Consider the following 14,311-nt stretch of genomic DNA (forward strand, 5'->3'; position numbering starts at 1 on the left):
TCCTTGCTGAATTACAACATTAATTTCAGTTGTGTATATAGATACACACACGTTATGAACTTCATATTTGATTAAAATGGACAAGACTGTGACTCTGCAGTATAAGAAGAGGTAATAGAACACATTTCTGGTTTGCTGTTGATGAAGGGGTATTTGAGTCTTACAGTTGGGCTACAAAAGCCAAAAAAATATTTCATAGCCTCACACTATGTATGATGTGCATTTAATCTGTATATTACTATGGTAACGTTGGCCATTCAACAAGGATTAAACAAGTGCAAACCAATTTTACTGTGCGTTCCTTCCCCACCTAGAAACAGTATTACCAGCACACAGTAAGGAAATCTGTGATGAGGAAGCGAGTGACTCATTGTGCTCGTACATTTTGGAATCCACCTCTATTTTCACCCCTCGCTCCTCTGTTTCCTGAAGCAGCAGAGAGATCACCATGGCAACTGGGCCCGCTGTGTGTCCTGGGGTTCCAGTCTCCGTACCGATGGTCATAAGCAGGGACAACAGCTCCTCCAGATACGGAGACTTCACCTCCATGAGGCCCTGCAACACTAAGGGACACAAGGTTTTTGTTTTATAATGCCTTCACTCTTGTGAAACACACACAGGTCCAACAAATGAAAAACAAACCATCGCAGCCAATACCACACTGCAAAAATGAGAACTACCACACGCTTTGCTTCGGAGTAATCCTGTCTGCTAGGCCTCCAGCCCCACCACACTAACTTTCATAACAATGTAAGTTAACCCTTGCTGTTGGAGCCATCGCTGGATGTAAACAAGCCCTGGAGTGGATGTGTGGCCCTGTGTGTGGTTGTTTTTTTGTTTTGGTGAGGTTCAGAGCGGAATGTTAAAATATAAAGAGAAACACATTAAGGTCAGCGGCGGTGATGCTGGTGCATGAGTCAAATGCTGCCCTCCGGAGAGACTGACTAATGCTGGCAACCACTCCAACACCAACACACAGACCTTAACTGCCTCTGGAGAGCTGACTTACACTTCCCTTCTCGCCTTTTGGCCTTACGTTTGCCACAAACATCTCACCAGTTCAAAAATATTTTTCCAATGGGTACATTGTTGTAAGAGTACACCCCACGTGGTTCCTAGAAGAGCTACAATTAAAGTTAAATACATCATACACAGATAAGTGCTGTGTAATATTGGCCACAAGATACATTCAAGGGGTTACATCATACTGTTGTATTCGATTTTTCCCCCCGATGTCCATTTAAAATGTTAGATCAGTTTTTCTGAGCCTCAAACAGTTATGATTTAGTTTCTTATAACCATTTAACACACACCCCCTCTTTGATCCTTTGGCATATTTCACACATCTTGTGTAAGCAATGTAACTGGGCAGTTGACGCATAACAAGTTTTGGAACTTATGATAAAGATGATGAATGTTGCCAAACATTGCGTGACTGCTTAAGGGACAGTGCATATTTTAAGTGCAGAGCTGCAGGTGCTACACACAGACAGCACCACACAAGGTTTGGTCCTATTGCTGTTTTTTTTTTTTTTTTTTTGAAAAATGTAGGAATAATAACATCTATCCTACTTCCACTGAATAAACATCTTTGACATGTAAATTCATGTTAACTTTGAAAAAGAGTAATTTTTCCGTGTGCAGAGCAGGGGGACGTGTGGAACAGTATTAAGAACCACTGCTTTAGAAACTTGATTTTGAAACTTGTGAATCCATTAGAATCGTTAGAAGACAAAATCACGATTCATATATGAATAGATTTTTACGTACACCTCTAGTTTTCTCTTCCTCTTCTCTAAAGCAGTGCAGCATGCCCTCGCCCCCTTTGCTGCCTTTACCCAAGGGCGGGGTTTATCTGGGTTTGTTATGCACAAACCAGGGAAGTATCTTGTTGTAGTCCCTACCTGCCATTTTTTTAGGCATTAAACTGCCAGAATTTTAAAAGAATTTGCATTGAACTTTCAGCTTTGTAACTTTGCAGATACTGTTTATGTTCAAACAGCAACATTACACACTAACTAACATTAAAAAGTAAAATCGCAATCAACTACCCCTTTAAACTCTCTTTTAAGTCTTATCACTAGTTCTTCATATATTTAGGAATATCTAAATCTAATTTATTTCCTCTACATTACCTCATGACTGAGAAGGCCCAGCTTAAGAACACAGAATATGGCTCTTTGATGTGTAAAATAGGCAGTCATGTGTGAAAGAGTCATTTCAGCATTGTTTCAATAAATGCTCTTTTTAGACTAGGGAGGAGGTTTTGTTTTCCAAACTGTATAGAATGTTTTTAAAATATAATGAACTTTTATTTTAAAAGATCAAGGACAGTTTGATTCCTCATGAAGTTACTCTTTAAGTGAGCAGTACTCTGTACTGTACTATGTACTTTAAATACCTTTTCGTATAAGTTCAGGTTCAGCGTTGCATTTTTCTCCAGCTCTCAGAGAGGCAAAAATGCCCCTCACTGCCACTTCAGAGTCCCGTCTGTATGCCAGAGCTTCAGCCAAATGGAGAAATCCAGTACGAACTGATGACACAGGGCACAGTCAATATACCTGCAGAGCATGCTAGGACTAAAACTGTTCTACTGACAGCTGATTCAGCTAGTTCTGTGCTGTCAGTTTGAATATGTGCTTGCAAACATGACCTGCGCGGCTAAGATTCAGGATTAGGAGCCACTCACCATCTGTGATGCGATGTTTGTGAGAGTACTGAGCTGCCAAAGATTTCAGGAGGCTGTGGAGTGGCCCTGTCTCTACCGCTGAGTTTTCCAACCACGTCAACATCTGCACAACAGCGTTGAAGAACAGTGACGAGAAGCCAACATCTTGAGACACCAATCGCTAGAACAGAAAACGAGAATTTGAGTGAGCAAGCAAAAGAAAGCACCAGTGATGATATTGAGTATGTAGGTATGCACTGGTTATGTGCCTGGTAAAGATGGAGCTGGCGCAGTAGAGGGCAGGAGATCGTATGGCTGTGGTGCATTGCCATGACCAGGGCTCCAGCGTGGGTAGAGTTTAGAAGGGCAGCAAAGGCTTGTAGGAGTCGCCCGGTGGCACCACCCTGCTGGATGTGACCCTGTCGTGCCCGCAGCACCTCTTGGGCCAGGGTCTGCTGCAGAGCTAATGACAATGGCCGGACCGGGGGCGGCGGCCAGCGCGGATCCACCTTCAGAGGGAAGAGCTACATGGAGAAAAGAGAATTCAGCAAACACAAAATGGTCACCATCACCATCAAGCCATAAAGAGCTAAATGGATATTCTTGAAAATCATTTTCCAAGTTACCATAATTTAAATATAATATTTTTGCTTTTTATTTGAGATACACTAAGACTGTACCAATTCAGTTAATATTATGGTATGCTTGTTTTAATTACAAAAAATTTAAAATAAAATTTTTATTTGAGATACACTAAGACTGTACCAATTCAGTTAATATTATGGTATGCTTGTTTTTATGATATAATATTTATGATACAATTAGTATTAATTTTATTTGCAATTATTTTTAATGTATTGTAAAAAAAAATGTATTGGAATGGACTTTCAATGGAGGGATAGAAATCTCTTAGGTTTCAATAAATGATCTACATTTGTGTTTCAAAGATGAAGGAAAGTTTTATGGGTCTGGAATGACACAAGAGTGAGCAAATGACAGAATTTAATTTCACTTTTCCTTTAAATCGGATCTAGTGTTTCTTACTAATTTAACACGTTTTAAATCACAATCCAATAACGCGCATATTGTCATCACAATGTTTTAAATTATGACATCACCCAGCCTCAGTAGAGAGCGATCAGGATGACACACTGTATGCAAACCAGAGATTGACAACATCAGAAGCACATGCAATAACTGCTGTGCCACAGCTCTGACAAGATATTGTTATTAATAAAACTGTTACTAAATTAAATCTTGGCAGGAGAAAGAACTCCTCTAATAAAGAAGAATAAGCATCTCAAGGTGAGATGTTGCACCTGTAGTAGAATCCCAGCGAGATCATCCTCTGGGCCGATCACTGGCACCTGACTCACTGCTCTCATCTTCACAGAGCCATGGGGCGTTTCAACGGTAACCTTAGCCCTGCTCATCTCTGAGCTGTCTGTAACACATCAGATCAGCAAAGGACTCATTAGTACAGAATTACACTGTGCAACTCAAACAGAGTAAAACGGCAGCATTAATCAGTGCTAACAGAATCCCCAGTGTAAGGCATTAGATCCTGACCTCTGCGTGGAGGAATTGAAGCACTGAGTAAACTGTGAAATGTGTGTCCACCCGTGGCTCCTCTCTCATGCTGGACCTCTACTAGATGAGCCATGTAGTCTAACAGGTAGAAACATCCATGATGTTAGCATCATTTTACACACACCAAATCATGTGAGAACAGAGTATTTTAAATGAAAGACCCTCACTTTTGTCCATGATGTTCTGCTCCAGTGTTTGAGGATCATGAGACACGGCCTGGTCCAGATACTGTAGCAGTTTGCTCATGCTGGAGACGGGGATCCCAAAGGACTGGACGAACAACAGCAGCTGCTGGGGCTCCAGATCCTGTAGAGCTGTGAAGGGGAAAAAACAAAAACAAAAAACACATGAAAGTGAAAAGTGAAAGTGACATACAGCCAAGTATGGTGACCCATACTCAGAATTCATGCTCTGCAGTTAACCCATCCAAAGTGCACACACACAGCAGTGAACACACACACACACATCAGTGAACACACACACACACCGTGAACACACACCCGGAGCAGTGGGCAGTCATTTATCCTGCGGCGCCCGGGGAGCAGTTGGGGGTTCGGTGCCTTGCTCAAGGGAACCTCAGTTGTGGTATTGCTGGCCCGAGACTCGAACCCACAACCTTAGGGTTAGGAGTCAAACTCTCTAAACACTAGGCCACGACTTCCCACACATTAGCTCAACTACACTAGTTACAAGTTAAGTCATGTGACACTAAAAACTGTGCTGAAAAATTAATAATGAGCTTTAACTGTAGTTTTTAAGAAAATAAATGCAGGCTTGGTGAGCATAAGACGCTTCTTACAGATACTAAACTTTTAAATGGTAGTGTATACTGCCCCTTATTTGTAAATACAATTTATTAATACCTGCATCGACCAATCGGGAGACTTCAGATCGGATCATTCTTAATTTCAGCCAATCAGGCAACAGAAGGGCTTCCTCTGACGTGTCAACCAGGAATGCAGTGGGAAGGGGCTTTTTATCAGGAAACCAGATATCAAGCAGTGTGTAGAACTCACTTTCCCCTATGAAAAAAAAGCAACCACAGTAGCTGTTACTACAAGATAATGCAGAATTAATCACACAACACTGCAACAGAGGAGATACTCACCTTTGGGAGGTCCCAGTGTGAGCAGGATGACCATAGCATGGACCACTAGGATGTGCATGGTGGCTGTTTCTCCTGTAGTCCACCGCAGGAACACTTGATCCTGAGACTCCGACTGTGAGATTTAAAATTTGGTCTTTATTCATGTGCACAAGCAGTAATTACAGAGTTTGAATTTGCAGTTTAGTTATATGTCCCTTAGTACCCAGCTATAGAGGTCCTCTCCCTCTTTTGTCTTCCTCATACGACGGATATAGGTGGAGAAGATGGAGATAAGAGCGGAGAGAACAGCATCAGACTCAGGCCTGCAGGAGTGCTTGGAAAAAAGGGAGTTCATTATAGTGGAGCGCTCCACTATCAGACGAGCCACATCCTAAAAAGACATGAAACACAAGACAGGAGAGAAGAAATAGGTTAGACTACAGCTTATTTCAGACAAATAAAAAGCTGTAGATTCAGACTAACCAAGGCCAGGTCATTGTGGAGGGACTGCTCTTCCACTGGTGCATGCTGGGAAAGGTAAATCAGGTATGCGCTGATGGTCTGAGGATCAGTTTCCAAGTGAATGGCCTAAATTGGAAAATCACACAAACATAATAAGCTGAGCTAGTTGCAGATATTGATAATCTTGTACATGTGTAGGAGGACTGACCTGCTGTAAGGCGCTGGACGTCAAGCCTCTTACACTATCAAACAGAGGTAATTTTGGGAGGTCCTGAAGGAGCCACTGGTAGCCCGGCAGTAACTCGGCATCTCTGGAGTCCTCCTCCATGAGCTGATCCCTCTCCTCTCCATCTTTTAATGCTCCCTCAGTCAGCACCAGAGACAAACCCTGATACACACATCACAACGACCATCTTTTAAACTGTCCTAATGAATCAAGCACTGCTGGATGGTTAATGAACTCCGCACCTTCATGGCCAGTACTCTAGAGGCCACCTGAGAAGAACTGAGACGGCGGAGGAAGTAGTCCAAGACTTCACATGTGGTCTGTTCATCAGCCTTAGGACCCAGCAGCAGGTCCTGGAGCCGCTCAAGAAGCTGCCTCTGTTTCTGCTGCCTCTGACAGGGAAAGACGAGGAAAGAAAACAGTAAAAACAGTAGTATTGTGAAATATTATTAGAATTTAAAAATCACTGTTTATTTTCTTGTATTTAAAAATGTAACTTATTTCTGTGATTTCTGTCACTCCAGTCTTTAGTGTCACATGATCCTTCAGAAATCATTCTAATATGCTGATTTGCTGCTCAAGAAACATTTCTTATTATTATCAATGTTGAAAATAGTTGTGCTGCTTAATATTTTTGTGCAAACTAAAACATTTTTTCTTCCCGATTCTTTAATGAACACAAACTTTGTAATATTAGAAATGTCTTTACTGTAACTTTTGATCAATTTAATGCATCCTTGCTGCAATAAAAGTATTTCTCTAATCTTACTGACCCCACATTTTTGAACAGCAGCGTACCTTTAACTGCTCTATTATTTATCCTTATTTGATCGTAATATACATGTATTTTTATTTATCATATTTATTTATGTTTACATATTTCACATTTTGGACCACCCTAACAAATCAATGTGTAAATTACTTCAATGAGGATTTGAAAAAGGCTCATGTAAAACTAAACTTTGGTTTAAGATTCCTTGACTAACATTAAAAGATGACTTCAGAAAAAAAAAAAAAAAAAAAAAATTTAAAAAGACAATAGCAATGTGTGGTCAAGGCTGAGCTTTACCTGTCTTTTCTTCACTCGCTGCTCTTTGCTCTCTCCTTCATCCTCATCATCAACAGAGGAGGCGTCATCAGCAGCATCGTGGAGGAGGAATTCACAGAGGCACTGAACGGGCAGCACATCCAAGGACCCTTCACTGGACTGGACAAGATCAGCCAGCCATGGCATCGACTGAGAGGAGGCCTGCATGGGAGAAAAATATGATATTTAGAAAGTCCCTTAAACATGGCTCTTCATAAAGCACAGCTCCCCAAGTGTATGAGATTGTTTACTTGTCTCTGGATAATATTGAGCAGGAAGTCAGGGTTGCGGCTGCGGCAGAGCAGATGGCCCAGGCGCAAAGACTGGTTCAGACTCTTTACTTGATCCAGGACAAGAGGCGGTGGCCTACGAGGGGGTCCCCTGAGCAAAGAATGAAAGACTGGGTCAGTGTATCTGTAAAAACATCCTAATCTAATTGTCTAATAAACCTGGCATTTAATATTACAAATATTGTTGATTCTTTGAAAAATTGCTTTGCTCCTCAACTGCAAGTCACTCTGTATAAATGTAAATGTAAACGGTGGATTATCACTACAGTGACAAACAGGAAGTCATACTTTGGGTCCAGGCTGGTGAGCTGGGACAGCAGGAGGCTGTTGTTCTCTGTTATGGTCTGTTTGGTGGAGGCGGCTGCCAAGTGGCTCTCAAAGGCCAGGATCTCCTGCCTCTCCTTCTGAGAGATCTGCAGCTCTCGGTTGATCATCTCGGTTTTGGTCTCTTCATCAGCCACCGTGCATGGAGGGTAAGAGTAGTTGCTGAGGAGAGAGCAAAAGAAAGTGTTAGGTGCTGAAATATCCATAAAACCACATTTCAACACAATACGCAGAACACTTACTTTGTCATAACCATCTCCATGAGCATTTTCAGACTGGGGTAACCATCCCACGCTGCCAAACCTGAAACCATCAGTGACAGCGATATAATGGCATTCTAATGAGATGTTATTATAAATTGCAAGTATTGCATCATATCTGGCCTCACCAATTTTCTGTGGGTTGAACGCTGCCACCACAAGCAGCAGCAGCCAGGCCTTCCAGTAAAGAGTTGATATGGCAAGATTTGGAGGTTGATAGCTAAAATGGAACATTTAATAAAGCATTTCACCTCTTGAAGGAATAAACAGCCCACAAATAGAGTACTGGATGCCAGGAGTGGACAGACCACAATGTAGCTGAAACTTTCAATGCAAATAGTCCATGGCACCCAGTAATTATTTGGCAATATAAAGCTGATGAATCACTGCATAATAAAACTGAAGTTAAAAACAGCAGGGAATAAACTCGGTGAAAGGTAAAGGCCGTACCCTGCAGGCAGCTGGATGTTCTCTGGGTGATGGTAAGTGCAAAGGTTCAGCACAGCATCAATGAGTTGGATCCTCTCGACTCGCAACACTTCCAAGTCTACAGTTGATGATGTGGGAAGACAAATATCACAGACCACTTCTAAAAAGTTCTGAGCTATTTCTAATTCTAAGTAAAATAGTCTTTTACGAACACCCCTCTAATCAGGAGCGCTGTCTTACCATCAGACTGAACTCCTGCAGCTCTCTTCACCAGGTGGTCAGCCAGCTCCATGGCGTCAGCTGGGCCCAGGGGCAGATCACGAGAGAGACCGATCACCAAGATGCGCATCAGCGTGTCCTCTAACAGAGGAACCTCAGAGCACAGCCGGAGAAAGAAACTTACAAACAAGAGAGATGCATTAGCATCTATTAATTGAATGTACAAACAAACACTCTTTCTGTAAGATGTTGAAGCAGAGATTCTCACTTTCGGTCACTCTCAGGAGGCCAGTTGTCCCATTTGTAATACGTCTCAGGCTGCTCTGTGAAAAGCACTTTGTGAAGACTGTTGAAACACAATTAAACAATCAGTAAAATAACATTCTTCTACATGTAAAGGCGTTTATATAGCAGACTTCCAAGCAGCCAAAAAGTGCTAGTTTCATTTTAAGGGTCCAACAAAAGTGTTAAATAGTCATGAAATATCAAATAAATTGTTTTTGGTGCAATGTATCACTTTAAATAAAAAAATATGAAAAATATGCCCTTACATAAGCCCTATAGTGTTATTTTATCAGTATTTATTTTGATATAGTATTAAATGTATTAAACATATTTCATGTATGTTTTATGTTTGTCTGTTTTTTGTATATGTTTTATATACATGTTTTTAATTTACTTTTAATTTTATTTCAGCTTTATTATATTTACTGACTATTTTTATTAGTTTTAGTTAACAATAATAACACTGGTCCTACATCGAGCTGATTCATACCAGTGCACATAGTCTTTAGGTCCCACTTTACTGATGGTGGGAACCACAGAGTGCAGCCACCACACAGCATCTCTCTGGATGGCAGCAATCTGGTTCTGAAAGGACCTCAGCACCTCCAGATCTGAAATGCATATTCATCCTCATTAGCATAAAGTTTTGAATGTTACGTGAGGCAGCAGGAGTATAAAACCTCTTACTCTTCTTTTCTCCTTTGTCCCAAGCAATGCCAGCCTCTTTGACCTGAGCTGTGATCCCAAGCATCATGGACACTGTCAAGAGATCCGTCACTTGAATGACAAAACGCTCCTGAGACGGAAACAAAAAATGATGTACAGGCAAAACATCAAAACAGATGTTCTTTTCATAAGTAAACATAATAAATACAGCAATAAAGTCCTCACTTTAAACTCCATGTCTACATAAGTGGCCTCTTTGCGTTCCTGCATGAGGCCTAAACAGAAGGACTGGAAGTTGATCTCGTGTTTGGTCTGTTTAATGATTTCCCTGAGCAAAGCGCGTGAGGCCCGCAGGTAGTCGTCCTTATTGGTCAGCAGGTCCTGGAACACCAAGGCCAGAAACTAGGGACAAAACAAAACAAGGCACAAAAGAAATGTTATTCAACTTCATGAGTCCCTCTCCTTCATGTCCATACCACAAGGGGTGCATGTCAGAGTATGATACTTTGGGTTAGGGTTTTTGAAAACAAGTATTAGCAAGATCTACAGTGAAATCTTCTTTAAATAGCAACTGTGGTTTATAAATATACATAAAGCCAACAAGGTTGGTTGAAAAGTCACCTTGGGAGCCTGCTCTGGGCTATGTTGCAAAACTGTATGGAGCACTTGCATATTATTGGGATTTCTGGCATTTGACAGCTCGTTAAAGATCACAAACTTCACCATGGTGCCCAGATTATCTCGGTGTGCAGTCAAAAGCTCCCTGCAGAACATGAGAAACATGAATAAAATACATAAAAAATGTGTTAAGGCTTTACAGTAATGACTTACAATTAATTATATATAGAGTATAAACTGAGATTTCAGGTCTGAAGGTATAATGCCGACCTGACACACAGCATGTAGTGGTTGAGGAGAACTTTAGGTTTGAGGCGGATCTTGATGAGGTTCGAGATGACCTCCATGTCGTCTGAGCCGTGTGTATTACAGTTCATGCACAAAGACATCAGAAGATCCTGTGCTGGCCGAGTCAGCTGGAGAATGACCAAACAAAAACCAACCTTTAGATATGTGCTCTCATACTCTAAGACAATGACGCTTCCTCTCTTTTGTCCATGTTTTGTACCTTAGGATTCTGTAACCACATCTCAAGTCTCTGCACGGCCATCAGTCGGACCTCTTTATAACCACAGGTGGCAGTGAGAAGGCGCAGAAGGTTCCTGGACACGTTATCCATGGGCTGGCGACGGTTCAGCTGGTCCCTCAAAACGTCCAAGACATACTCCTCCACACTTTCAGCCAGCTCATCGTACCTGAAGCCAGAGAAGATAGAGGTTACACAAAGCAAAAGCTTTGTAAAATGATTCTGAAAAATACCTACTAAAAAAACATTTACTATTCTCAACACCAATTTTGAATTCACAGCAAAAAATAATTGTCTACTTAAGACAGTCATTTGTGTGTGTGTACATATAATACATACATACATATCATTTAAAATAACTGTAAAAACAATGTTAATATATTTTAAAATGCACTGTATTCCTGTGGTGCAAAGCTGAATTTTCAGCATCATTGCTCCAGTGTTTTGCTGTTCAAGAAACAATTCTTATTATTATCAATGTTGAAAAAAAGTTGTGCTTCTTAATTTTTTGTGGAAGTCATGATACCTTGTTTTTCAGGATTCTTTGATGAAAAGAAAGGTCAAAAGAACAGCATTTACATTTATATTTAATCATTTAGCAGTAACTTTTATCCAAAGTGACTTACAAATGAGGAGAACAATAAAAACAATCAGTCCAACAAGAGAGCAACAGTATACAAGTGCTGTGACAAGTCTCAGTTAGTCCAGCACAGTACACAGAGCAAGGTGTTTATTTATTTATTTGTATTTTAAATTTTAAATAAATTAGAGAGAATAGAATAGAATAGAATAGAATAAAATAGAATAGAATAGAATAGAATAGGTAAGTCCTAGTATTAATTGGTCAGGTGCTGGCATTGATTTGAAATAGAAAACTTTCGCAAAATAATGTAAAAGTTTTTACTCAGTTTTTATAAATGCAAGTAATCACTGCTGAATAAAAATACTTATTTCTTTCTTTATAAAAAAAAAGAAAGAAAAAAAAAAGAAATCTTACAGACACCAAACTTTTGAATGGTGTAAATATATATTAACACATGAAGTAAAAACAATCCAATGAAGCATGCAAGCAAATCTCAATTTCAGAAATATCACTTTATGAGTTTAATGTAATAATTAATTGCATGTGATTGATTAATTAATTTCATAACATTAAAAACTGGCACATCTTCTTGAATATATGTACTTCCCTACCTGGGCATGACCTGTCCATCATCCTCTGGACTCAGTTTCTCTTCAGCGATTAAAAGCTCAGTCTGACCTTCATCCTCATCTGGAGTGGAAGGATGAGGGCTGTTCCCTAAAATACAGTATTTTGTGTCAATTCTTCGAGATTTTACTAACATATACATTTCCATCCATGACAGAGAAAAGTCTTGGACCACCAACCGGCACTGAGGTCGCCCCCTGATTTCCCTGTTTCCGTCTGGAGCAGCATACTCTTGGGTGGCATCTTGGTTGTGAAGGCAGTCTGGATGTTATCAACAAAAGTTTTACAGTGCGAGCTGTCCACCCAGATACGCTCACCGAGAGAGTCCTCAATGTAGACCTGGGAAACCCCACAATGACTGTGTATCAGTACCACGATTACAGTGAGATCAGAAAGCTGGACAGCTTGATCACTTACTTTGACAAATATCTCAGGCCAGTTTTCATCTTCCTCATAGGCAGCCATCAATAGGTTACAGGCCAGCACAGACACCAGGTTGTTCCCCTTGGCCTTAAAGTTGATTGAGGCGTCACGGCGGAGCAGACTGCAGAGAGCCTGAATAAAGACATTTAACAAAACAAGTTTAGTCACCAGCAACAGGAAATTACAGTCCTGTAGCACAGCTGATTCTGTCTACCTCTATCACACCCTCTGTGGCAAAGACATTGGGCTTGATTTTGGCGAGAAACATGAGGCTGAGGTATAGCGTCATGTCAGGCTTGGCTCGGTTCATCTTCAGTTGTTTGACAGCCCCGCAGAGGACGCCCTCAATGCGGTCATCATTACCCTCTGCCTCCGCTGCCTCAATCTCATCCAGAAGCACAGCAGGAGACACTGAAAAACAATCAATCACATGTTGTGAGAATGTACACTGTGTATAAAAACAAGGTCTATGAAAATATGAACACTGGATTGGACTACGGATCTCTAAAAATAACACTTAAATGCTAAAATATTTGCTGTAAAATAGACAAACACACTTCAAACGGGTCAAAACGCCAGTCTTGGAAACATACTAAATGTAAATACTGTTACACTGTCTGAACTGCATGTAAACAGACAGAACACAAAAAATGTGACATTATTAAAGTGCACTTTAAAAGCATTATGACTTCTTTCACATGCATTCAGACACTTTTTTTTTCAAGTGGGGTACTTGATTGTTCTTTAATTAAAAATGTTCTGAAAAAAATACTGAAATAATGATAAAGCAATATCTATTTAACTGAAAAAATACTAGAATGTTACATGCCAGTTTTAATTTGTTTACACTTTACTTTAAAACCCTAAATTAGACATATGAAAGTTTTTTTCCGTAATAATAATAATAATAAGGTGTGTTAATCTCACCTTCAATGGGAACTACAGATGGCTCTTTGATGGAGGGGGATATTGATCTTTTGTCAACAGCAGCTACCTCAGCGAGGCGTGAGAGGGCGCTGGGTGGGGTAGAAGAGTGCTTGGGCCGTTTGGAAAGACCGGACAGGGTGGAGGATGAGGGGAGAGATGAAGACGCCTCTCTCTTGCGGTCTGGGGGCAAACCGGTGGATGCCGGCTTCAAGAGAGCCGGGTTTGCTTTCGGCTCACTGCTCTGACTCTTGGCTCCAAGAGCAATGAAATCTCCTGGAGGCGGGTGTCCTGAGGGACATCACAGGATGATAAAGACGTGTCCGAGAAGTATACAGAGTTAATTAATCTATTTCCTTGCCATAATCACAGCTAAAATCTAATCTTACCTGATGCTTTGGTGTTACTAGGGCGCCTAATGCTTGTTGGCTTTGGTCGATTCATTTTGACACAATTTCCAACTTACTGTAGCTGTAAGAGACATAAACAGCACAAGCTTTGAATTACAGTAGAGGAACTACAATATCATCAAACCATACAAATACCGCATTCAGGTAAACTCTACAAGCTGCGTCCTTTGTAGATACGGCCTATTTGGAGCTGATAGCCTTGATATTGTAACACTAAGAACCGACTGACTAATTCATCATGCTGTGCAGTGTTGATAAAACGACATTTATTGCCTTTTATTACCTTCATGAGCCCTTATTTCTATGTCTTTTGTACGGTTTACAAGCGTATTGAGTCTTTTTGGCAGGTAATGTATTAGCAAAAAAAATCGAATATTAGCCGAAATGCAACAAAATACCATCTAGTGCTTACAGTCAAAAATATTTAATATACCGACATAGTAAGTACATAATATGAAGAAAATATTTATAAACTACCTCAGTTTACCAACGGCGCTGCTACATGAGCTACTGTTTCTACTTCTGCCGCAGTGAAAGAGTTTCCTGGCAGTGCCACAGCGCCATCTACAGCATCGGAGCTTGAATCAGACGTCAGAAAAAAAATCAT

At 40.6% G+C, this 14,311-nt stretch overlaps 1 protein-coding gene across 2 annotated transcripts in view; it reads right to left on the reverse strand.

Annotated features, from left to right (window-relative positions):
- Nucleotides 1-14,311, reverse strand: part of LOC109055009 (integrator complex subunit 1-like) — a 24,366-nt gene extending 10,055 nt beyond the window's left edge. The window contains exons 1-34 of one of the 2 annotated variants that reach the window (XM_042721010.1): nt 14,182-14,311; nt 13,684-13,765; nt 13,298-13,585; nt 12,585-12,781; nt 12,365-12,502; nt 12,127-12,286; nt 11,932-12,037; nt 10,720-10,906; nt 10,482-10,627; nt 10,215-10,356; nt 9,819-9,995; nt 9,615-9,723; nt 9,418-9,538; nt 8,911-8,988; nt 8,664-8,821; nt 8,445-8,541; nt 8,123-8,214; nt 7,977-8,037; nt 7,699-7,896; nt 7,372-7,501; nt 7,103-7,282; nt 6,276-6,425; nt 6,016-6,195; nt 5,829-5,933; nt 5,569-5,736; nt 5,367-5,478; nt 5,122-5,280; nt 4,426-4,572; nt 4,238-4,336; nt 3,988-4,112; nt 2,938-3,192; nt 2,690-2,849; nt 2,402-2,533; nt 383-563 (exon numbers count right to left, since the gene is read on the reverse strand). In XM_042721010.1, coding sequence (XP_042576944.1) covers nt 383-563; nt 2,402-2,533; nt 2,690-2,849; nt 2,938-3,192; nt 3,988-4,112; nt 4,238-4,336; nt 4,426-4,572; nt 5,122-5,280; nt 5,367-5,478; nt 5,569-5,736; nt 5,829-5,933; nt 6,016-6,195; nt 6,276-6,425; nt 7,103-7,282; nt 7,372-7,501; nt 7,699-7,896; nt 7,977-8,037; nt 8,123-8,214; nt 8,445-8,541; nt 8,664-8,821; nt 8,911-8,988; nt 9,418-9,538; nt 9,615-9,723; nt 9,819-9,995; nt 10,215-10,356; nt 10,482-10,627; nt 10,720-10,906; nt 11,932-12,037; nt 12,127-12,286; nt 12,365-12,502; nt 12,585-12,781; nt 13,298-13,585; nt 13,684-13,738 — 4,793 coding nt within the window. In that variant the 5' untranslated portion in view covers nt 13,739-13,765; nt 14,182-14,311. Of the gene's footprint in view, nt 1-382; nt 564-2,401; nt 2,534-2,689; nt 2,850-2,937; nt 3,193-3,987; nt 4,113-4,237; nt 4,337-4,425; nt 4,573-5,121; nt 5,281-5,366; nt 5,479-5,568; nt 5,737-5,828; nt 5,934-6,015; nt 6,196-6,275; nt 6,426-7,102; nt 7,283-7,371; nt 7,502-7,698; nt 7,897-7,976; nt 8,038-8,122; nt 8,215-8,444; nt 8,542-8,663; nt 8,822-8,910; nt 8,989-9,417; nt 9,539-9,614; nt 9,724-9,818; nt 9,996-10,214; nt 10,357-10,481; nt 10,628-10,719; nt 10,907-11,931; nt 12,038-12,126; nt 12,287-12,364; nt 12,503-12,584; nt 12,782-13,297; nt 13,586-13,683; nt 13,766-13,987; nt 14,145-14,181 lie in introns of those variants that run through there. The other variant, XM_042721014.1, reaches the window with a different exon arrangement.

This window comes from Cyprinus carpio, chromosome A3 (genome assembly GCF_018340385.1).
Source record: "Cyprinus carpio isolate SPL01 chromosome A3, ASM1834038v1, whole genome shotgun sequence".
Taxonomy (NCBI): domain Eukaryota; kingdom Metazoa; phylum Chordata; class Actinopteri; order Cypriniformes; family Cyprinidae; genus Cyprinus; species Cyprinus carpio.